This window comes from Schistocerca nitens, chromosome 4, assembly GCF_023898315.1.
Source record: "Schistocerca nitens isolate TAMUIC-IGC-003100 chromosome 4, iqSchNite1.1, whole genome shotgun sequence".
NCBI lineage: Eukaryota > Metazoa > Arthropoda > Insecta > Orthoptera > Acrididae > Schistocerca > Schistocerca nitens.
The window spans coordinates 301,241,665-301,267,661 of NC_064617.1; the positions used below are offsets into that span (position 1 = coordinate 301,241,665).

Sequence of the window (25,997 nt, forward strand, 5' to 3'; positions counted from 1 at the left end):
TCTTGTCTTCAACGTGGGCACAAAGTGTCAAATTGCAAAAAGAAAGAAAAGGCTCGGTGTGTTAACTGTAAAAGACTGCATCATAAGTCCATTTGTGAGGAACGAAAGGATATTAGGGGTCCTGCGGGTCAGACAAACGTTACTTCCGTGGGAAAGGTATCTGTCACTCCCCACGGATACACATACCTTCAGACAGCTCAAGTATGTGTCTCAGGACCTACAGGATTAAGCAGGACAATGCGATGTCTACTGGATGCAGGTAGTCAGTCCAGCTTCATAGAAAAATCGCTGACTGATGATCTCAAACTGCAAACGGTAGACCGACAAGAACTAACCGTTTGTTCCTTTGAAGCAAACCCTACACGCCCACGCCACCGCAGGCTTGTTCAGTTTAATATGAAGGGGCTTTGGCAGAATTCTTCAGTGCCACTTACTGCCTTCGAAAGTACTCACGTTATTTCTCACCAGCCTTCAGTTCCACAACATATAAAGAGTTTACCACATGCCCGTAAGATTACACAAGCAGATCCAAAAACCGATTCAACAGAAGATCTTCCCATGGAGATTCTTGTAGGAGGCGATTTTTATTGGAAGATAGTGAAGCACAATTCGCCCATACACATCTCTGAAAGCTTAGTGTTAGTTCCTTCTCTGTTTGGCTAGATACTTAGTGGTAACAAGTCACAAGCCTGTGTGCATGCAACCGTGGTAAATTTTGCTCAGACTGACCGATCTCCTCTGCACTCGGACAACGATTTCAGACACTTTTGGGACTTGGAAACTATAGGGATTACTGCCGATCAGGATCTACCTGTGAACAACAAGGATACGAGACTTCTTGAAGAGTTTAGAACATCTTTCTCTATAAAGGATCATCGAGCAGTGGTTACACTTCCCAAAAGGCAACATACAGTGCTTTCGAGTAACAGACCTATCGCAGAAAAAAAATTCAAGCACCTTAGGGAAAGATTTCAATGTCAAGAGACCTTTAAGCAAATGTATTTCGATCTTATGCTAGACTACATTACGAAGGGGCAAGTAGAGGTCGCTCCCACCCCACTCTCAGGAAAGGAGCTATTTTATCTCCCTCATCATGCAGTGAGGAAGGAGAAATACGGAACCACTAAGTGGAGAATAGTCTTTGACGCCTCATCTCACGAAAACAATGCACCTTCTCTGAATGAGGTATTTAGAAGTAGGACCGAACCTATTACCAGAGATTCTGGAAATTTTACTGCGTTTCAGACTATGTTCTACGGCTATTGTTGCGGACATCACACAAGCTTTCCTTCAATTAACCTTGAACGAAAAGGACAAAGACTTGACCAGATTCTTGTTCAAAATTAGCCAGGATCAAACAGGAAATCTTCAAACGACGGACGAACTAACAGAATACCGTTTTAACAGACTCCCATTCAGCCTGACCTGCAGCCCATTTTTACTTTCTGCGACACTAAGAGAACTTGCCGACAAGTGTATGACAGCATTTCCCACCGTAGCGCCACTTATAAACAAGACTGCATACTTGGACGACTTTGTGATCTCAGTAGAAGGTGATAATTTGGTGATAACTATATACTATGAACTTGTAACCCTAATGAAATTGATCAGTCTCCCCTTATCAAAATGGGCTACCAACTGTGAACAACTCCACACTATCTGGAGGGCAGAAGGGCAAGAACTCCACACCCAGACAAGTTTTAGGTGTAGACTGGAACACCGCAGGTGACTACTTCTGTATCGATCCTAGCGAAATCATAAGAAGGTCGTCAGAAGAGCCAGCCACCAAACGACTTCTTTTACAATGTACGGCTAAATTCTATGACCCACTAGGACTGTTTTCCCCTGTTTCTCTTGTTGGGAAATTGCTATTCCAGGACACATGGTGCCGAGGAATTGGCTGGGATGAACTTATGCCCTGGGACTTACGGGCACGATGGCGCACTTGGATATCTAGCTTACCTTCATTGTCACGTATACGTGTCCCTAGATGGATAGCTACAGCTCATGGAAGAGACTCTCAGCTGCACGTATTCTGTGACACCTCGGAAAAGGCATATGGAGCAGCTTTGTACATTCGTACTGTCTTAGATGATGACCTCGTAACCCATTTAGTCTGTAGCAAGAACAGACTTGCTCCTATTAAGAAGGTGACATTGCCTCGACTCAAACTTTTAGCGGCAGTAGTTGGGACCAGACTATTGTGTTACTTTTTCCATGCAACAAACTTTAAAATTGCCCATGCGATATTGTGGACGGATTCCACAATAACACTAAGTTGGATTCGCTGTGATCCTAACAGATGGAAGACCTTCGTTTGTAATCGGGTAACTGAGATACAAACACACACGACTCCCACGCAATGGAAACACTGCCCAGGAGCAGACAATCCTGCTGACCACCTCTCACGTGGACTCCTCGGCTACCAAATGAATTCTCTGGATATTTGGTGGCATGGGCCACCTTGGCTTACACGCCCTCCTGAATGCTGGCCAAACGATACTCCAACGATGGTACGACTTCCTCCCGAAGAAAAGAGGAAGAAAACGCAGAGCCACGTTTTGTCGATATCTACGCCAACCAGCCTTTTGAACTTACTTAAATTCAGCTCATACTGGAAGCTCAATCGTATCACAGCATGGACTCTCCGCTTCCTACACAACATTCGTCAGAAGAATAAATCTTCAGGAGAACTTACAGCCACCGAATTATCAGCTGCCAGAATGTATTGGATTCGAGTGGGCCAGAGAGATTCCTTCCCCAGCGAATTACATGCACTTCAGAATAACTTACCACTGCCAAGAGAGTCAAAAATCGCACGATACAATCCTTTCCTAGAAGATGGACTGATACGTCTAGGAGGTCGACTCCAGTGCACTAGCCTAAATAGGGGACAAAAACATCCTGTACCCCTTGACGGTTCCCACCACTTCACACAATTGATTATTCGAGAGACACACATCCGCCTTCATCACTTTGGTGTTCGTTCTGTACTATCCGAACTACGAACCGAATTTTGGATCCTTAGAGCTCGTCAGGCCATCAAAAGAATCCTACACTCATGCCTCGCATGCAAGATCTTGAAGAATCCACGAGGGCAACAGATCGAAGCACCGCTGCCGCCTGAACGAGTTTCACCTGACAAACCATTTGCTGTAACCGGAATAGACTTTGCTGGCCCACTATTCATCAAAGTGGGGAAGGAAACACACAAGTCATATATCACTCTTTTCACATGTGCTACCACACGAGCCGTACACCTCGAACTCTGTACAGACTTGTCAACGGACAAGTTTCTTATGGCACTTCAGTGATTCGCCGGAAGACGCGGACTACCCTATACGATATATACAGATAACGTGAAAACATTCCACGCCACGAATATGGAACTAGCCAAACTTTGGAAGGCATTAACCACCACAAAAACTTATCAGTTCCTCGCCCACCATGGTATTACTTGGAAATTCATTGTCTCTTGGGCGGCTTGGTGGGGAGGATGGTGGGAAAGAATGGTGGGCACTATAAAGCGTTGCCTGCGGAAGGTATTGGGACTCGCAAAGCTCACTGAGTAACAACTGAACACCACCTTGATCAGTATTGAAGCTGCGGTGAACTCCAGGCCCAACACACCAGGAGATGATTGTGATGCACTCACACCATCCCATTTTTTGATGGGAGAAAAACTTACGACTATTCCGACGGGACCAGAGCCTTCGGCGAACCCCAATTTAACAAAGGAGTTCCGACTGAGACAGCAACTGTGTGACAGTTTTTGGAACCGTTGGGTTAAAGAATACCTATTGGAACTCCGGAACTACCATGAAGTTAAACGCCCATCGGGACGAGTCATCCCCTTTCGCCCTGGCGACATCGTGCTGATCCAAGAGGACCTTCATCAGCGACATATGTGGAAGGAGGTCAGGATAGAAAAGGTATTACCAGGAAGAGACGGCAGGGTAAGGACGATAATACTCCGGACACCAGAAGGTCACATCATTAGTCGTCCTGTGCAGCTGGCCGTACCTTTGGAGGTCGACCAGGGTGGGGAGGATGTCACAGAGTGATGTACTTCTCGCAAGTGAGAGACTGTTTGTTTACTCTTAGGACAATGTATCTTTCACTTGTTGTATTGTATGTTCTGTGACTATGTAATAAAGTGTTGTTAGACTGCTAATCGCTGCTCTACTGTGATCCACGACGTAAGAACCTATGCCTTTTGTCACCTGGCTAAGGCTAGCACTTGGCTTGACAATACTTGCGACCTCGTGCTCTGTTCCTGATTTGTCCTATACCATTTGGCCTACACCCCTCCCATGGGTACTACCTGGCAGAATGACACTTTTCTTCCTACTTTCTTTTGGTACTGACCCACATCAAATTTCCTTGCTGGTAGTTTGCTGCACCCTACTGTCACCTACAACTGGATGAGGCTCTTTCCCATCCTACCTCAGGTAACAAGTCAAACTTATTCAATACTGTAATCTCAAATATAGATGAAGAAGTGGCAGAGCTGTTCCTGTTTCACCCATTGTATGTTACCATTACACAGTGCCCACAATCTTTTCTCCCTTTATCCTACTGCATTCAAATTTCACATGTTTTAATTCAACCTGAAGGGTGCAAATCTTTGCCTCCTGTTCAAAGATTCTTTTGTCTTTCTTGAAGAGCTTACCGTTTCATGGAAGAGACTTGTCAAGTTCCCCACTGCATATGTTCCAGTGAAATCCAGCCCACAATCTACACGTATCAGTCCATGTTTGACAACCTACAGCGACGTCCATACCCATCATCATGCATTGCAACACAGATTACATGCTCAAAAGTAGAATTAAACCAATTAACATATTCTAGACTACAAGAATTTTCGTAATTTACAAGCCTCAAAAATTCGGCACACAGGTAAGTGATTCAGGGGTATGTTATAATGTAAAAAGTTAATTATTTCCCCTTAAGATAAGTATGCAGCACCCACTTCACTGTTAGTTAACTTATTCACAATTAATTGTAAAGTTTTAATCATGAGTATTGTTTGATATTATACAATGTTTTCTGTATGCAGAATAAGGCTGTAGACTAGTTCTGACAGACTGGAGTGAGTGCACAAGGGGGAGAGGGGGTGGGGTGGGGGGTGCAACAGATTGTGAAACGTCCAGGCAGTCAAGACACAATATGTGGGCATCATTGTTGTTATAAATCAAGAATATTCAAAATCTCTGCTTGCCCCATTGTCAACTCTGAAAATATTTCTAGAACACTTCAGTAGTTACGTATGTTTTTTTTTACTTTACTTTGATGAATTTAAATGATGCTGTTTAGACTCAACAGGTGAAAAGAAACAGGCATCTCATCAGTAGTGAACCAGTCAAAATGAGAAATAAAATTCTCTCTATCTTAATCACTGAATACTGAGGTACCTAAAGCAGTGTGTTCACATTCAATTTTTAACTCAGTATAATTTATTTGAATCTTCAAGCTAAAATGTATAGCATGTCTAGAATTATATTACATGTTCAACTGATAGTTATTTAAGGAATTACTAAATTGTAATTTCAAAGTACTGACTTGTGCAATATCTGAAGCATACAGTGCTATTGCAGATAAAAAAGACCAGAAGTTCAAAAACACAAATGTTCTGTGAGCACCTATGTTGCTTGGTTCGTATCTTATACACAGCTTCTGGTAATTAAATTTCCTGGTAACAATTTGGTGCAATGTTGTCACAAACATTTGTGGAAATCCCGTAAAACATCAATGTGACATTTCTCTTCGTGTATATTTGTACACTAATGTTTTATTCTTTCTTCACCCTTGCTGAAAACCCACACCCCACAGTGAATTTCAGGTGCAATATGCTTGCTTGCATTACGAAATCTTACTGACTGCAATTCACGTGTGATTGTATTGTTTATTTCTGAACCTATTTAACTCATTGTCACACAAATAGAAAACTGCAACATTATGAAGAACCTGAGTTGCTCAGGCATAGTCATCTGTATGTAATAGTAAGTATAACATGACCATTGCAGACACACATTTCTATATAATTAGCCTTTACTTTTGATATGCACCTCATACATTGCATCAACTTCAAAATATGCCAGAATAAATTTTACCTAGTCTGTGAAAGTTTCTTTAAAGATTAAATCACTCTTCCATTTGTTGACCACGCATGATTTCAGCATGAAATAAGTCCTTCCAAACCTTCCTTTGTTCTGAAAATCCATTTAGCACTGGTCATTCCCACATTCAGTGTTTTCAATACTTTTCACATTCTTCTTGTAAGGCAAGCAGATATTTGTTGGAATCATCTGTCTTCAACGTTTCTTTCAGCACCAGTGGCTCTGAATCAATGATCTCTTCAGTACCATAAATAAAACACTCAGTTTTCTTGAATTTATGTATTGCGGAAGCTGTTCACAGTGGATGGATCTGCTAAGGTGATTGTACATCTCTCAACAGGGTGGAGGGAATTCAGCACAGTTTGGAAACGTGTTGTATATTACTACAGGTTCCTGCATTTTCTGCTTCTGATTCAGCTCCTTTAACATCTCATCTTTTATTTTGTTACTCTCACTGGAAATAATGTTTACCTTTTTTTTTTTTGGCAAGTGGATTTAAATATGAGTGCCATTGTTTTGCATCGATACTCAACTGATATTCACTCAAAGACTTTATCATTCTATATATGACTCTTTGATTTTAAAAAATGGCCATGGCTCGCTTCATGATATTAAGAAATGCGAAATGTTTTTCTGCTTTCTTCATAACTGGTGTAAATCCATCACAGATGATTAGTTAAGAAGAAACATTACTATAAAGGCAACAGCTCTGCTAATCTTTGTAAGTTAATTTCAAAGGTTGGGAAAGGGCCTTCTCAAGAATGCTACTACTATAACACTTAGATATTCCCTTTAGTTCTACACTATTGGATACATTTTTCTGACGCTTATTTCTACCTTTTACAAGAAAATCTGTTAAATCATCATTTAAAAATCATATGATGCATAAAACTGATTTCCAATAAGTCTCATACACTGAAGCGCAAAAGAAACTGGTACAGCTGTGCATATTCAAATACAGAGATATGTAAACAGGAAGAATACAGCATTGCGGTCATCAATGCCTATATAAGACGACAAACGTTATCGCTGCAGCCAGAAAAAGGTCCTGCAAGAACAGGACCAACGACAACTGAGGAGAATCATTCAACATGACAGAAGTGCAACCCTTCCACAAATTGCTGTGGGTTTCAATGCTGCGCCATCAACAAGTGTCAGCGTGTGAACCATTCAACAAAACATCATCGATATGGGCTTTTGGAGCCGAAGGCCTACTCCTGTACTTTTGATGACAGTATGACACAAAGCTATATGCCTCGCCTGGGTCCATCAACACCGACATTGGACTGTTGATGGCAGGAAACATGTTGCCTGGTTGGACTAGTCTCATTTCAAATTGAACTGAGTGGAAGGACTTGTACGGGTAAGGAGACAACCTCGTGAATCCATGGACCCTCCATGTCAGCAGGAGGCTGTTCAAGCTGGAGGAGGCTGCATAATGGAGTAGGGCCTGTGCAGTTGGAGTTATGTGGGACCCCTGATACGTCTACATACGACCCTGACAGGTAACACATACGTAAACATCCTGTCTGATCACCTGCAACTATTCATGTCCGTTGTGCATTCCAACAGACTTGGGTAATTCCAGAAGGAAAATTCGACACCCACATGTCCAGAATTGCTAAAAAGTGGCTCCAGAAACACTCTTCTGAGTTTAAGTACTTCTGCTGGCCACCAAACTGCCCAGACATGAACATTATTGAGCATATTTGGGATGCCTTACAACATGCTGTTCATGGATGGATGGATGGATATGGTGTTATGGGCGCTCAACAGTGTAGTCTTTAGCGCCCGAACGGAAACAACAACGGACGAGTGTCACTAAAATGCAGCAAGTGCAGAAATAGGATTAAAATTATAGGTGAAAGTCTACAGAGGCAGTTTGCATGTCAACAGTAGCAAAGAGGAAAGCAGCACATAATGAGAAGAACTGCAAGAGAACGGAGGGGAAGGGGTAAAATGAAAGACATAGCGCATGTTTGGAACTGGCCTATTACAAGAATAAAAAAGGAGTGGTAAGCCACTTGGCAACACACTAAAAATTCCAACCTAAAATTTTTGGCTGAAGCCCAGAAACATCACAGTACCTTAAAACTTTCTTGACACTCGCCTCGTCATTGGCTAAAATCGAGGGCAGATCCCCACTAATATTAACTTCCGCCCTGACAAAACGATATAAATCACACTCAACTAAAATGTGGCGTACAGTGATTCGTACGCCACAGGCATCACACAAAGGGGGTTCCTCTCGCCGTAGTAAGAAGGCATGCGTAAGAGGACAGTGCCCTATGCGAAGACGTGTAAGGGTCACTTCGTCACGCCTAGGTGACCGGCAGGAGGAACACCACGGCTGGATGGTGGGTTTCACCAACCGCAGCTTATTTTCCCTCACCGCCAGCCATTCCTCCTCCCACAATTGCATATACTTCCGCCGCAGCACAGAAACGACACCTTGCAAAGGAATAGAACATTGTGTCACATCCGGTAACCTGCAGGCGTCCTTGGCAGCTCTGTCAGCTTGTTCATTTCCCCGTATGCCCACACGCCCTGGCACCCAGCAAAAGGACACTTGCTTGCCCTGTCGTTGGAGGATGTACAGTTGGTCGTAAATCAGCTGTTCCAACTTCTCCGCTGGGTACAGGTTCTGCAGTGACTGTAATGCGCTCAGTGAGTCAGAGCAAATTAGGAAGTGTTTGCCCTGAGTAAACCGTATCTGCTCCAATGCCTTCAGGACCACGTGAAGTTCTGCGGAAAAAACAGTGTATTCCTGGGGAAGGCGAATCCTGATGACACGGTCGGGGAACACGACTGAGCAGCCAAGAAGATCCCCCTGTTGGGATCCATCAGTGTAGACTACTGTAAAATCATGATGCCTGTCTAAAATGTTAAAAAACAAAGATTTGAAAGTAAAATCTGATGTACTGTCTTTCTTAAAATTTGCCAAATCTAAAATCAGTGTGGGTCTCTGGGGGAGCCAAGGTGGATATCTGCTCCAACCTCGACGTGAAACATTAAAACCGGCCTCACCCATCTCTAAAAGGCAATCCTTTGCACGAATCCCATAGGGCCTTGTTGCTCGTTGCCGGTTGCGAAAAAGCCTTTCCAGTGGAGGCCGAGCAACAGTGTGGTATGCAGGTGTGTATGGTGTGGATAATGCTTGATAGGCCTGGCGCACCATTAGTAGACGCCGCCGGAGGTGAAATGGCGGTTCACCTGCCTCTGCACAGAGGCTCGATATGGGGCTGGTTCTGAACGCCCCAGTGGCCAACCGAATCCCCTCATGGTGCACCACATCCAACAGCTTCAAATAAGTGGGTCTTGCAGACCCATACACCGCGCATCCATAATCAAGCCAGGACCGCACGAAGGCTCTGTAAAACCGGAGCAGACAAGTCCTGTCTGCTCCCCATGTGTGGTGACTAAGACATTTTAAAATAGACAGCGCCTTAAGAGACCGTTTTTTTCAGTTCCTTAATGTGTGGCAGCCACGTAAGCTTAGAATCAAAAGTGAGGCCCAGAAACTTCACCGTGTCTTTAAAATTCAGAACGGTGTCCCTCATCCTCAACTCAGGCAAGTCAAAAATGGAACGAGAACAGTTAAAAAGAACACACACCGACTTATCAGTTGAAAACTTAAAACCACTCTTCTGTGCCCATTCATCCAAACGCCGCAGAGTGAGTTGCAATTGACAAGTCGTCGTTACAAGGCTTGAAGAAGAGCAAAATACAGAGAAATCGTCCACAAACAAGGAACACTGCACAGGACTTTTCACAACAGACGTAATACTGTTAATAGCAATAGCAAAGACCGTCACACTTAAAACACTACCTTGAGGGACACCGTTCTCTTGTTCAATGCGACTAGACAGTACGTCTCCGACTCGGTACCGAAAATAACGTGGCGACAGGAAGTACCGAATAAAATTGGGAAGACATCCACGAAAACCCCATTCGTGGAGCTGCCTGATGATAATATGCCTCCAAGTAGTGTCGTATGCCTTTTCAATGTCAAAAAATATTCCCAACAGGTGATGCTGGCGCAGGAAAGCCTGTTGTATAGCCGCCTCCAGGAGGGCCAGGTTATCAAAGGTGGAGCGATACCTCCTGAACCCACACTGAAAGTGACTAAGGCGTTGTCTGGATTCTAACATCCAGACAAGGCGGCGGTTGACCATCCGCTCCAAGGTCTTCCCCACGCAGCTAGTGAGGGCAACACTACGGTAACTACCCGGGCACGTGCGGTCTTTCCCAGGTTTTAAAAGAGGAATTAAAATTGCTTCACGCCACGAGTCGGGGAAGTGACCAGACATAACATGCTGTTCAGATGAGATCTCCACCCTGTCATACTCTTACGTATTTATGGACAGGCCTGCAGGGTTCATGGTGTCAATTCCCTCGAGCACTACTTCAGACTAATCAAGACCACGCTACATCATGTTGCAGCACTTCTGTGTGCTCGCGGAGGCAGGTGTAGCAGTTTCTTTGGCTCTTCAGTGTACGTTGAGAATTTAAAGCTCTGGAGTATTCTTTTTACACATTTATGAAGTGTACTTTCTACAATAGACTTCAATTAGAGTTAGAAAATACCTAGGTGCTCCTACTGATGCTGTTCATACCAGTACAAACAGTTCCAAATAATTTAATTTAATACTTCTCTTAGCATAAGATGTGGAACATTGAAACTGTAGTCTGGTTTCCTTGCCTTCTACGTGTGTTGTGTACAGGATGTCAATTCATTTAGACTTTACACCAGTGACAAAAACTTTGAGTAGAGAATATATTCTATATACTTTAAATGACCTAGTCGGTAATACCATACATAAAAAATATTTAAAAAAAAAAAATACCAAGTTAGCTTCAGCAAGTAATTTCAATGCTCAGTTCAGAATGCATATCCACTGAGAACCGATGCTATGGCAACAAGACCCTATGCACACCATGAAGACAACACCCTTAAATATATATATTTTTTAAAATTTGTATTTGCTGACAGAGAGAAAACTTGAACTTAATTTTACTACTTAAAGAATGATCATTAGTTTAATCCTTCCACATCTATGGGCATACATGTATCCCTAGCAGGTAGTATGGCCACATGGCTACTGGTATTCATTTACGCTGAGCAGGTGGGAAGGCCTGACAGGTAAGGCCATTCATGTATGCTTAGGCATGGGAGACGGTAAATGTGCACAACAGAATGCTGGCTCGCTGTTGTTCATGCTTCAACATTCCTGCCAATGCCATCATTATCTGCTCTCCTTTCTAATGTTGGGAAACGCTACAGCTTTCACCTGCTCCTTTTTCCTTTCAGCTTAGGAAGCAACCTAATAAATACAATTTGATATTCTAATGTTTACGAGACAAATTACACAAACATATATATATTATCCTAATGAACTGGCATATCAGATGTTACAAAATGAGTACAGTATAGCAAAATACTTGCACTTTCTTAGCAATACTTGGGGCTGCACAGAACAGAAAATGGCATGCACAGCCAAGTAACTGTAAACTGATTTCCTAATCTACAAAGTACACAATACAAATGAATATAATGTGAAAGGGCATGAAGTATCCCACAGAACTAGTGTAGTAGATTTTCGAAGGGCAAACAAAATGAGTACAGTGCAGCAAAATATCTGCAGCTTCTTAGCAACATTTGGGGTGCATGGAACAAAAAGCAGCATACACGACTGAGTAACAGTAATTTGATTTTTCTAATCTAAGAAGTACACATGATACAAACCTATACAATGTGAAAGGGCATGAATTATCCTATAGAACTGATGTATCAGATGTTTCAAATGGTGAACACTGCAGCAAAACGAGCAGTTTCTCAGCAACACTTGGTGCCATGTGGCGCACAAGTTTTGGGTGTCTGCCCTAGGAAATGTTCACTTTAAAGTTGTATATCTTGAAATATATTTTTCCAATATTAATGATATTTTAAATGCATTACAGGCACATATATAGGTAGTGCATTTCAAATTACAGAAGTATCCAATCACATATCTATAAGTTGTTATTTTTCTAAACCAACTTTTTCTCAGCCCATGATAATATTATAACAGAAGCCTTGGATGAGTTTTAAAGTTCTCCTTCATGGATATCAAAAAATGCAACCACTGTGCCCATACAGTATGAGACTGATTTTGTAAAGAATATTATCTAAGAGTGGTTCTATCAATGCTGGAACATGCGATAAGTGGAAAGTGGTCATATCCTGCAGCTGTTGTAGGCCTGAGTCAGCTGTCCACTGCTGAGGCAGAGAACATGTTTGCCCCATTTAGCCAGCCAGGCAGGCAGGCAGGCAGGCCATTCAGCCCAACACGCTGCAAAAGGGTTACTCATTCCCTTTGTATCATCCTAAGTGTTATCAAAGTGGGTGCTGCCAGATTTTACACTGAATGCTACAATAACTTATCAATGAAGTGTTGTCAGGAACAAATACAATCCACAAGAATCCTTTAACATATGTGCAAATGCACAAGAGTCTACGTATCATTATAAAATTTTGACATTACTCTCTGCTGAGGATATAAGGAACTTCACCTTTCTTACAAGTTTGAAATAATTTTGTTTAAAAAGAATCTACTGTGACTAGGCTACTTGAACTATTCATGTCTTTAATGTTCATCATAAAGTAATAAAGTAAATCACTGAGTAAAATGGAGCAACCAACCCATTTTACCTCGAAACTTACAACTTGTCAGATACAAAAACATTTATTAAACACACTCTTCTATAGATGAGCATTTTGACAGTTGTGTTGGTTCAATTCTAGTAAACGTGTGCTTCTTGAGTGACTCAAATTCTTTTTTTTTTTTTTTTTTTTTTTTTTTTTTTAAGTTGAACCTGTTTATAAATCTACATATGAAAGACTTCCTTAATTTTTCCCTGTAGTAAACAACTTAATTTAATCCACAATCACTCCTTTGATTCCGTCCTGAAGTTCTCAATATTAAAGATACATCTCTATCGGGAACTACAATGTGCTGCAATTTTCTACTGTCTGTGAATTTCTCAATAACTGCCTGTGAATCAATACTAGAACAGCTCATCTCATGTGTGTTGAAGTCATTACATGTCAGCAATATGCATTTATTGATGCATGGACTGTATTACTAGTGATTAATGAAGAGCAACAAATAAGAGGCCCAATACCTGTGGGTTGTAGCAGTTTTTGTTTGACAAATTTAAATTATTGAATACTTAATGAAATGATAAATGTGACAACAATCTGAAATCCAGAATTATTCAAAGAAAGTACTACTTCCAATACTATCACAATCTGGCAACATTTCACATACCATCACTTTGTCAGTGAAAAGATATTGTATATTGCACCATTAACTGTTGAGATATTATATTTTGATTATGAATTCTGTGTAAATATTTTTCTTCTGCAACTTGATATCTGTTAACATCTTAGTCATGTATGCACTGACTCACAAAACTGCTGATTATGCATGAAAGACAGTTTTACCATTCACAAATTAATGTCGTTTTGAATTATAAATTCAACTCATACTCAGAAAAAAAAAACCTTTAAAGTATTTCACAATTTAATAAATATGTGAGGGCTACAACTTGGTTGAATCATATGCATCAAAATTATATGCACAGTTTACCTCTTTTACATGATATCTGAGTGTATCCTCAGCTTCTGAAAGAATAAATTTTCTAGGATGATAACGGTTGTCGTCTTTCCCTCGTTTCATCAAATATCCTTCCATATAACCTGATACATATTTTTGTCGGCCAGGATGACAGAACTCCTCTCGCTCATATTTTGCACGTATCCATTGTTCAACAAGAACTCTGAAAATTAAAACAAAATGTAAGTTGTTGTGCTATCATTCATCACAGCAAATTTGAACTACCAGTACGCTATCACCTACATTTTGTTGATTTTGTTATAAGTCTAAATTTAAACTTTTCCCCTGCAGCGTACCAAATGTAAAAATATCGCTACTGTCTTACAAGGGGAGATCCGCAGGGGCAGATCAGCTTTTTGAAAGCACCTATACCGTGGTGTTGGTTAGGATCCAAGGTATCATACACTGCAGCCATTCATCAAAATGAAGTCATGTTTGCGAATAATCAATGAAAATGAATGCTCTAGAGCCTTAAAAATAATATCGCTATGCAGGGTGGTGACATACTGTAGTGGTAACATGCATTCATGCCATGCAGGAGGCTGTGGATTCTAATCACATGCTTTGAAATTTTTCTATTTTTAAATCTTTATTGAACTGCTTTTGATCATTATTTTAATTGAATTAATTGGTTTAACTGTATTTTTTATTTCTAATTCTTGACCTTTTCATTTGAACCATCATATATATTTTTCGCTTGCTCATATTATATCTTTCAATCATTCTTTCTTCATTTGGAATCTTTGTTCATGTGATTTTATTTATTTTTATGTATTAACTTTTATTTAATGTTTTATCTTTTTATATTTTCTTTGGTGTTATTGTATTCATTATTTCTGTTCTTCATTTTGCTTTTATTTCTTTTTATTTGTAATCCTTTGTTTTGTTTAAATCTTCATCTCCATTATTTTGTCCATAGTATAACAATGTATGTTTTAAACGTTTGCACAATGATTACTGTCCAAAAAATGTACACCTTGTAATTAAAAATAAATTTGTGACACTACTGGCTAAAATAAATAATTTATTTCATCTTTCATTTTTTAACCAATAGATCAGCATTTAAATATATTATGATAAACAAATACGAGTAATTAAAATCACATTCACAATTATCTGAAATAGGAAAAGTATGGTAGGAAGAAAAACTGAAAGAAATGAAAGTTAATACAATGATTAAAATGTCGCGACAAAGAGTTACAAATTTTAAATATTCCATTTAAACCAATTAATTGAAATTAAAAAAATATATATCAATGTCATTTCAACAAAGATTTAAAAACAAAAAATATCAGAACCACCTGATGATATTCGAATGGGAACCTTCTGCACATCAGGAATGTATCTTAATCGCTATACCACACCACCACTCTCCATAATACACGATCCAGTCACATTAATGTGACCACCGACTATGTTCGACATCAACGTGCAATAACCTCTGACAACTGACAGGTGGCAGCAGTAGCAGTAGAGGATATAATAAAGCAAGTTGGAGGGACACAGAAAGCAGTGCAGTTGTCATCATAATGAGGAAACTGAACAATTTATCCGACACCCAAAAGGGCATGATCACGGTGTTTAGGGAGAAGGGTAGAAGCATTTCTGTAATGGCTAGGTTTCCAACTGTTTGTCTGTCACTATGGTTAAAGTATACCACGCATGGCAAAAGAGCACTATCCAAAGTCAGTGCCAAGGCAACTGTGGTGCATCACAGGCCATAGACAACAGGGGTGAACAGTGGCAGTGGAGATGCATACAGGCAAATAGACATGCAGCAGACCATCCAGATGAACTGAGCAGCTACCAACAGCTTCTCCTCAATGATTGTTCAGCAAACATTGTTGCATATGGGCCTCTGCAGGAGGCTGACTGCTGTGCATCAGCAACAAAGGCTGGAATTCTCACACACATACCACAACTGGACATTGTGTAGGTACATAGTGGAAGACCGCCGGATATGGTAAAGTTAAAATTTATTAAAAAATGAAACAACGATAATGACAGAATCAAAGACCCATCATAAGCATTGGCAAAGACATTAATTATGAATGCACAGTAAGGCACAGACAAATGAACAAAAAATATCATTCACTTTTTTGTACACGATTTTGTTTCACTGTCTTGTATGTAGAAGGATGGTTAAAATCGTACTGCTTGGAGTATGACGTACTACGAGTGTTTTGTATTATATGTGATTCTGAATAAGAGAAGACTTAATAACAGTATTAAGTATTTTTATTGAAGTGAAGTGGAGCCAGGTCGGGAGGATTTCCTTCGCGTTTTATATCGTCCTTGGAGTCGGCTGCCTGCATCTACATTTGAAATGTAGGAGAGGACGTCCACAGTCATATTTTCATAAGATTAACAAGAAGGAGCAGCTTTCAGAAGATGACAAATATAATTAAAATACATATAGTGATGGACACAAAAGAAAGAAATGACACAAGGTAAAGTGAATGAACACAATGCTTTGGCCAGTGTGTGTTGTTGAATGTGACTCTGAGGCATTTGAGTCAGTATCTGTGAAGCATGAAGTCAATGAGATTGTGTCTTGGGCCAAGAGCATGGAATGGTTGGTTGGTTGGTTGGTTGAAAAGAGGGTGGGAGGGACCAAACCTGCTAGGTCATTGGTCCCTCGTTCCAATTAAAATAATTCCACAAGGGTGGGAGTAAAAGCCAGCCACGCTGCAACACATTAAAACCTCCACCCTAAAAGCACTAGGGTGGAGGAGACAGAGGGACAAAGGACATACGCTAAAACTCAGATCAAATGATAAAACCCACCCTCATGAATAAAACATAAAACTAAAGCTGCTGTTGAGGCATTGTCGTCCAACACTGAAAGTACGGTGTTGTAATAGTTAAAAGTCTGCCGCAGAGCGCCCAAAAGCGGGCAGTCCAGCAAGAGGTGGACGACCGTCATTTGTGAGCCACAGCAACACCAAGGTGGGTCCTCACAACGGAAAAGGTAACCATGTGTTAGCCATGTATGGCCAATGCGTAGCTGGCAGAGGACAACTCATTCCCTGCTAGAGGACCGTATGGAAGACTTCCACACATTCGCAGTCTCCTTAATGAACTGCTGTTTGTTGTGCGTAATGTTATGCCATTCCGTCTCCCAAAGCCGAAAAACCCTGTGGCGTAAGACAGAACGCAGGTCAGTTTCAGATATGTTCATCTCCAGAAGTGGTTTCCGCGTAGCCTGTTTGGTCAGCCTGTCAGCAAGTTCATTGCCTGGGATTCCAACGTGTCCTGGTGTCCACACAAACACCACTGAACGACAGGACCGTTCCAGGATATAGATGGACTCCTGAATGGACACTACCAAAGGATGGCGAGGACAGCACTGGTTCATAGCTTGTAGGCTGTTCAAAAAGTCAGTACACAGGAGGAATGACTCGCCAGGGCATGAGTGGATGTGCTCTAGAGCACGAGATATGGCCGCCAGTTCTGCAGTGAAAACACTGCAGCCATCTGGCAAGGAGTGCTGTTCAATATGTGCTCCATGAATGTACACAAAGCCTATGTGGCCATCAGTCGTCGAGCCGTCGGTGTAAACCGCTTCATTGCCTCAATGCATGTTGAGAATCGAGAGGAAGTGATAATGGAGAGCCGCTGGGTTAACGGAGTCCTTAGGGCCATGCGAAAGATCCAGAATAATCTGCGCCCTAGATGTACACCATGGAGGTGTACATGAATTGACCTTGAGTATAGGTGGTAAAGGCAAGGACGCCACTTACAACAGAAGAGATCGGACGCAAACAACAATCGTAAGCCCTGACCTGGGCCACCAATGTGGGAAATGAACCACTGTGATTGGTAAAAGGAGATGGTAATTAGGATGCACAGGAGAACTACGAATGTGTGCAATGTAACTGGTGAGCAGTTGTGCACCAGTACCTTCAATGGAGGGACTCCAGCCTCCACGAGGACACTGGTCACCGGACTCGTTCTAAAAGCATCCGTTGCTAGGCAAACGCCACAGTGGTGCACTCGGTCGAGTACACGCAACGCTGAGGGTGCCACTGAACCATAAACCAGACTCCCATAGTCAAGGTGGGATTGAACAAGGGCTATGTAGAATTGCAGCAGCATACAGTGATCTGCACCCCACTTAATGTTGCTCAGGCAGCGGAGGGCCTTGAGGTACTGCCAGCACTTCTGCTTAAGCTGATGAAGGTGAGGTAGCCAAGTCAATCAGTAGTCGAAAACCAGTCCTAAGAATCGATATGTCTCCACTACAGTGAGAGGACTGTCGTTAAGATAAAGTTCTGGTTCTACATGAACAGCGTGATGCTGACAGAAATGCAAGACACATGACATCGCGGCTGGAAACCGGAAGCCGTGGGCTACAGCTCATGACTGTGCCTTGTGAATGGCTCCCTGTAGGGGCCGCTCAGCAACACCAGTACTGGAGAAGCGGTACGAAATGCAGAGAAGGTGAGACCAACAACCCTACAGCTGCTGCTAGACTGTTAATAGCTACTAAAAATAGAGAAGTATGCAACGACAGGAAGTCTTGGATAAAAATCGGGAGTGGGCCCTGGAGAACCCCCTCAAACAATGTGGCAAGGATATGTTGCCAAGTCATGTCGTATGCTTTACGTAAAAAAAAAAAAAAAAAAAAAAGGCAACCAGATGTTAGGAACTGGAAAAGGTGGTTCTGATGGCACACTCAAGGACACAAGATTGTCAGTGGTAAGAGTGACCCTGGCGGAAGCTGCCCAGACATGGAGCCAGTAGGCCACATGGCTCCATGACCCAACCCAATTGCCGACACAACATATGTTCCAGCAGCTTACAAAGAAAGTTGGTGAGGCTGATGGGCTGTTAGCTATCCACATCAAGTGGGTTTTGACCGGGTTTGAGCACCAGAATGATGGTGCTCTCCCACCATTGTTATTGGTTTTTTTTTTTTTTTTTTTTTTTTTTTTTGGTTTTCGGGCGCACAACTTCAATGGTCATTAGCGCCCTGACTACTCTAAGAATGCACCGCGAGGCACAAGTTGACAACAACAACTAAAAGGGAAAACACAATAAAAGACAGACTGACAGGCATAGGATTAAAAAACATCATCAAATGTCCTTAGCGAAGTTTGTCAAATTGATAAAACAAAGAACACGAGCAGCTGCTCGTGGGTCATCCGCTAAAATGGCATCTAAAGTAGTAGGCAGGTTAAGATCGAGGCGCAGTGTTTTAAGATCGGGACAGGACATTAAAATGTGACGAACTGTCAGCAAGTGCCCACATGGGCAGAACGGCGCCGGCGCAGCCGTCAGCAGATGGCGATGGCTGAACCGGCAGTGTCCAATTCTTAACCTTGCTAAAACGACCTCCTCCCGCCGAGAAGGGCGTGAGGAGGACGTCCAAGCCACGGGAAGAGGTTTTAAGGCCCGAAGCTTGTTGTCGGTAAGTGCAGCCCAATCGGCATGCCACAGCGACACAACGCGCCGACAAATGACCCTGCTAAAATCGGACGAAGGGACACAACAAGAAGCTGTCCGAGGCTGGAGGACCGCAGCCTTGGCCGCGGCATCTGCAGCTTCGTTCCCAGGGATACCGACATGGCCAGGAACCCACATAAAGCTAACCGGCGTACCGACGTCCACCAGCTGCTGAAGAGAGCGTTGGATCCGGTGTACGAAAGGGTGAACCGGGTACGGATCACTGAGGCTCTGGATGGCGCTCAGGGAATCTGAGCAGATGACATAAGCAGAATGTCGGTGGCGGCAGATGTACAGAACAGCCTGGTAGAGGGCAAAGAGCTCAGCTGTGAAGACCGAACAATGGCCATGGAGCCGGTATTGGAAACTTTGTGCCCCGACAATAAAGGAACACCCGACCCCGTCATTGGTCTTAGAGCCATCTGTATAAATGAAAGTCATGTTGTTGAACTTCGAACGAAGTTCCAAAAAACGGGAGTGGTAGACCGAACCGGGGGTGACCTCTTTTGGGAGCGAGCTGAGGTCGAGGTGAACGCGGACCTGAGCCTGGAGCCAAGGTGGCGTGCAGCTCTCGCCCACTCGAAAGGTTGCAGGGAGTGAAAAATGAAGGTGTTGAAGGAGGCGACGAAAGCGAACTCCAGGGGGTAGCAAGGCAGAGACATACAACCCGTATTGAAGGTCAAGAGAGTCGTCAAAAAAGGAACGATAAGAAGGATGGTCGGGCATTGACAGTAGCCGACAGGCATACCGACAAAGCAGTATATCGCGCCGGTAGGTGAGTGGCAATTCGCCAGCGTCAGCATGAAGACTCTCTACGGGACTGGTATAAAATGCTCCGATCGCAAGTCGTAAACCCCGATGTTGTATGGAGTTGAGGCGGCGTAAGATGGATGGCCGTGCAGAGGAGTATACGAAGCTCCCATAATCCAGCTTGGAGCGGACGATCGACCGATATAGACGAAGTAGGACGGCTCGATCCGCTCCCCACGACATACCACTGAGAACACGGAGGACATTTAAAGAACGGGTACAACGGGCGGCCAAATATGACACATGTGGAGACCAGCTAAGTTTCCTGTCAAAGGTAAGGCCTAAAAATTTGATTGTCTCCACGAGTGGGAGAGCAACGGGACCGAGTCGTAAGGACGGTGGGAGAAACTCTTTGTAGCGCCAGAAGTTAATACAGACCGTCTTCTCGGCAGAAAAACGGAAGCCATTGGCGACACTCCAGGAGTAAAGACGGTCAAGAAAACGCTGAAGACAGCGCTCCAAGACACGTGGACACTGCGCGCTGCAATAGATGGTAAAATCGTCCACGAAAAGGGAGCCTGATACATCAGCTGGGAGGCAATCCATTATTGGATTGATCGCGATGGCGAAGAGAGCGACGCTCAAAACTGAGCCCTGTGGCACCCCATTCTCCTGGCGAAAGGTGTCGGACAGGACAGAACCCACACGTACCCGAAACTGTCGATCCATTAAAAAGGAACGAATAAAAAGAGGGAGGCGACCGCGAAAGCCCCACGTATGCATGGTGCGGAGAATGCCAGCCCTCCAACAGGTGTCGTAAGCCTTCTCCAAATCAAAGAACACAGCCGCGGTCGGGCGCTTCCGCAAGAAGTTATTCATGATGAAGGTCGACAAGGTAACCAGATGGTCGACTGCAGAGCGGCGCCTTCGAAATCCACATTGTACATTGGTAAGTAGGCGTCGAGACTCGAGCAGCCAAACCAATCGAGAGTTAACCATTCGCTCCATCACTTTACAGACACAGCTGGTAAGCGAGATAGGTCGATAACTGGAAGGCAAGTGCTTGTCCTTCCCCGGCTTAGGAATCGGGACAACAATAGACTCGCGCCAGCATGCGGGAACATGTCCCTCAATCCAGATGCGATTGTATGTACGAAGAAGAAAACCTTTACCCGCAGGAGAAAGGTTCTTCAGCATCTGAATATGAATAGAATCAGGCCCTGGAGCGGAGGACCGTGATCGGCCAAGTGCGGTTTCGAGTTCCCGCATGGTGAATGGGGCATTATAACTTTCACAATTCGAGGAGCGGAAGTCACGTGGCCTAGCCTCCTCGGCCTGTTTGCGGGGGAGGAAGGCAGGGTGGTAATGAGCGGAGCTCGAAACCTCGGCGAAAAAGCGGCCGAAGGCATTGGAGACAGCCTCAGGGGCCACAAGGACTTCATTCGCGACCTTCAAGCCAGAAATTGGGGAGTGGACCTTAGTGCCAGATAGCCGGCGCAGGCTACCCCAGACAACAGAAGAAGGAGTAGAACTGTTGAAGGTGCTGGTGAAAGCAGCCCAGCTGGCTTTCTTGCTTTCTTTAATAATACGACGACACTGAGCACGTAATCGTTTATAATTAATACAATTCGCCACTGTAGGGTGGCGTTGAAAGGTGCGTAAAGCACGTCGACGAGCACGTATAGCGTCCCTACATGCTGCGGTCCACCAGGGGACCGGTACGCGACGTGGAGAAGAGGTAGGGTGAGGGATGGAATATTCAGCAGCAGCGAGAATGACTTCCGTGAGGTGTGCGACCTGACGATCGCAGCTTGTGAAGGTTTGATCCTGAAAGGTCGCCCTGGAAGAGAAGAGCCCCCAGTCTGCCTTGGAGATGGTCCAACGAGAGGAGCACGGAGAGGGAGTATGCTGCAGGAGATGGATAATACACGGGAAGTGGTCGCTCGAATATGTATCAGCAAGGGCATACCACTCAAACCGGCGTGCAAGTTGGGGAGTACATATAGAGAGGTCTAAATGGGAATAGGTATGAGATGTGTCCGAAAGAAAAGTAGGGGCGCCAGTATTGAGGCAGACAAGATTGAGCTGGTTGAAAAGGTCTGCTAACAAGGAGCCCCTCGGGCAGGATGCTGGAGAGCCCCAAAGAGGATGGTGGGCATTGAAGTCTCCAGTTAACAAAAATGGTGCAGGTAGCTGAGCAACAAGTTGCGTCATGTCTGCCCTGGTAACGGCAGATGACGATGGAGCGTAAACGGTACAAAAGGAAAACGTAAAAGTGGGGAGAGAAATGCGGATGGCAACTGCCTGCAGGCCGGTGTGCAACGTGATGGGATCGTAGTAAATATCATCCCGGACCAGCAACATAACCCCTCCATGAGCTGGGATACCTACCACAGGGGTTAGGTCAAAACGCACAGAGGTGTAGTGTGCCAAGGCAATTTGATCGCATGGGCGTAGCTTCGTTTTCTGGAGGGCTACGACGAGCGGACGATGCGAGCGGAGCAGCAACTTCAAGTCCTCTCGGTTGGAGCGAACGCTGCGAATATTCCAGTTAATAAGTGCCATCGGAAGAAAAGGAAGATGAGAGAAGGGGTCACCTCGAAGGCCGCTGAGGGCCTGGCTTCGAGCGAGCACTGCCGCCGCTATCAGTAGGCGGACAGTCATCGTCCATTGGTTCTATAGGTTCATCGGCCATCTTGGGAAGATGGCCGGGAGGGGGAGCTTCCTCCGCCGGTGAACGGCCAGATGTTCGGCTACCAGCGGTGCGGCCAGGCGAAAGGGATGACGGCCTGGGGCGGCAACCGCTGGGTGGCGCAGGAGAAGAAATGCGCCGTGGCGGAGAAGGAGAACTGTGCTTCCTATTAGCCTTCTTGGATGGTCGTTTGGTGGAAGTACCGGACGAAGGCTGGGAGGTCGAGGTACGTAGGAAGTCTGCACGGGACGGTTCCTTCTTGAAGGCCCGTGCATCTGACTTCTGGGTCTTCGTCTTAGCAGAAGCTGATGAAGGGGCTGGTGTCTGTGGGGTGATGGGACGAAGAGGAGACGTCGACCGCGCGATCTTAGCACTGGCCGAACGGACGACCGTGGTGCTGAAGGTCAGATCGCATGTCTGGGTTGCTACCTCCCGGGTAGTCCGAGGAGAGGCGAGGACAGTGCTGTATTTCCCCGCTGGGAGCAGCGTGGGCTTCCTACTAGCCAATAGCTTGCGAGCAGCCGAGGTGGACACTTTCTCTTTGACTCGAATTTCCTGGATACAGCGTTCTTCCTTATAGACAGGACAGTCGCGGGAGGATGCGGCATGGTCACCCTGACAGTTCACACAACGAGGAGACGGAGGTGGACAGTCACCCTCATGGGCATCCCTGCCACAAGTGACACATTTAGCCGCATTGGAACAAGACTGTCGAGTGTGATTGAAACGCTGACACTGGTAGCAGCGCGTAGGTGTCGGGACATAGGGGCGAACAGAAATAACCTCGTAGCCCGCCTTGATGCGCGATGGCAGCTTAACACTATCGATGGTTAAGAAAAGTGTCCGGGTCGGTACAAGGTCATTGTTGACCTTTTTCATGACCCGATGGACAGCCGTCACGCCCTGCTCAGCGAGGAAAGATTGAAGCTCCTCGTCAGTCAATCCGTCGAGAGAGCTACTATAGACTACACCACGAGACGAATTCAAAGTGCGGTGGGCCTCCACCCGGACAGGGAACGTGTACAAGAGTGTGGCCCGAAGCAGTTTTTGTGCCTGAAAGGCACTCTCAGTTTCTAGTAATAAGGTACCGTTACGCAACCTGGTACAAGATTTGACAGATCCGGCTATGGCATCTACGCCCTTCTGGATAACGAAAGGGTTGACAGAGGAAAAATCCTTTCCGTCCTCAGATCGAGAAACTACGAGGAACTGTGGGGCAGGCGGTAGTATTTTTGTCACTGTTGGCTGGTCACATTTCCGTTTGTGGGTCGAAGTCGAAAGCGATGGAGTAGAATCCATTGCGGAGGAATCCCCCATGATTGCCAGCGTCTCCGATGGCGCGCTCCTTCCTTGTGGGGACCCTCTCAGAGGGCACTCCCGCCTTAGGTGAATGTTTACACCTCAGGTCACACCTCCCGAGAAACAGACGGAGGGACCAATCGGCATGGTCAGAAGGTATCAGCTCAGGCAATCACCCCTCCCCGGGCCTGGCCTTTACCAGGGGGTACGCGCGTGCCTTACATGTCTACCCAGGGCGGGGACTTACGCGTTACCCCGTCACCGGCTACGCGTGCGAACGCGTGGGTCGGCCTTCAGACACGCACAGGGAGGAAGGAAGAAGAGGAAAAAGAAGAGAGAGGGAGAAAGAGGACAGAGTGTCTCAAACGCCGAGGCGGAGACCAGAGAAGGCAAGGAGAAGAAGGCAATGAGAAAGCAAGGAGAAGGAGGCAAGGAGAAGGCAAGGAGAAGAAGGCAATGAGAAGGCAAGGAGAAAAAGGCAATGAGAAGGCAAGGAGGAGTCAAGGGAAAGAGTAAGGAAGACAGTGAAGTGGAGAAGAGCAAAGAAAGGAACCAACAAAAGGAAGGAAGAAACGAGAAGTGAAAAACCAAAAAGACCACGATTATAGGTCGTGAAACCGTCCGTCTCCGGACGCAGGCGCTAACTACCCCCGTGAGGGGGATGGACTCCTTTTAGTCGCCTCTTACGACAGGCAGGAATACCTCGGGCCTATTCTAATCCCCGGACCCGCAGGGGGGCCCACCATTGTGATGCAAAGATGCCATTGTACCAGTCCGGTTGAAGATGACGAGGAGATGTTGCTAGTAGTCACACAAGAGATGTTTAATCATCTGACTGTGAATCCAATCCAGCCCAGGAGCTGTGTCAGGGCAATGTACAAGGGCACTGAGGAGCTCCCACTCTGCAAATGGGGCGTTATAGGGTTCACCTGTGGTGTATAGTGATTGAGAGGACTTTCCTTTCCATTCGCCGTTTGAGGGTGTGAAAGGCTGGGCAGTAGTTCTCCGATGCAGAGGCTTGAGCATAGTGCTCAGCAATTGCGTTTGCATCAGTATATAACACACCATTGATGTTAATACCAGGGACACTAGTAGGGGTCTGGTATCCAAAAAGATGTCTGATCTTCGTCCAGACTTGGGCAGGTGACATATGTCACCCAATGGTCAACACATACGTACCTCTCCCGTTTCCGTTGTTTTATAAGCTAGTGAATGCAGGCATGGAGCCACTTAAAGGCTATTAGGTGTTCTAGGGAAAGGTGCCACTTATGTCACGGTAGAGCTCGCCGAAGCTCTTTAATTGCCTTAGCGACTTCCGGCGACCACCAAGTGACTGTCTTTCGCCGAGGGCATCCTAAAGAACGAGGGATCGCATTTTCCGCTGCAGAAACAATCGTTGTAGTGGCCTGCTCAACGACAACATCGATGACACCATGTGGTTGAGATATAGCGGTGACAGCCGAGATGAAGTCTTCCCAGTCTGCCTTGTTTAAAGCCCATCTGGGTAGGCGTCAGTGGGCATGACACCGGGGGAGTGACAGGAAGCAGTCATACCACTACTTGGGTAATATGTCACCCTCGAACGCCAAGACGAAGGCACCGGTAGCCACCTGATTATCCCTCAGACCCCAATGGATGTACCGGATGAAATGGACACCTCGTCCCTCTAAATTGGTGCGCAGCTTATCGTCAGACTGCAAAAGAAGGTCCATGTGAAATATGATACCCTGGACCATATTTAAGCTCTTATGGGGCATGATAGAAACAGAAATATCCGCCAGCTTGTCACAGGTGAGTAGTGCCCGTGACTGGGCAGAGGATGCTGTTCTGATCAAGACTGACCCTGACCGCATTTTGGACAAGCCCTCCGCCTCCCAAACTTGTCCTCTAAATGCTCAAAAAAAAAACTGAGGTTTCATTGACAAGAGAGATACCCCATCAACTCTCATACATACAAGGTACCGAGGTGAATAAGCTTCGCTGCTATCCTTAGCCTGGTGTTCCTCCTACAATGTGGCCGGGGCGTGGGGG

At 44.8% G+C, this 25,997-nt stretch overlaps 1 protein-coding gene across 1 annotated transcript in view; it reads right to left on the reverse strand.

Moving 5' to 3' along the window:
* Positions 1 to 25,997, reverse strand: part of LOC126251490 (arf-GAP with dual PH domain-containing protein 1-like) — a 144,242-nt gene that overhangs the window by 88,271 nt on the left and 29,974 nt on the right. The window contains exon 3 of the mRNA XM_049951951.1: positions 13,751 to 13,940. Within this exon, the coding sequence (XP_049807908.1) occupies positions 13,751 to 13,940 (190 nt within the window). The remainder of the gene's footprint in view (positions 1 to 13,750; positions 13,941 to 25,997) is intronic.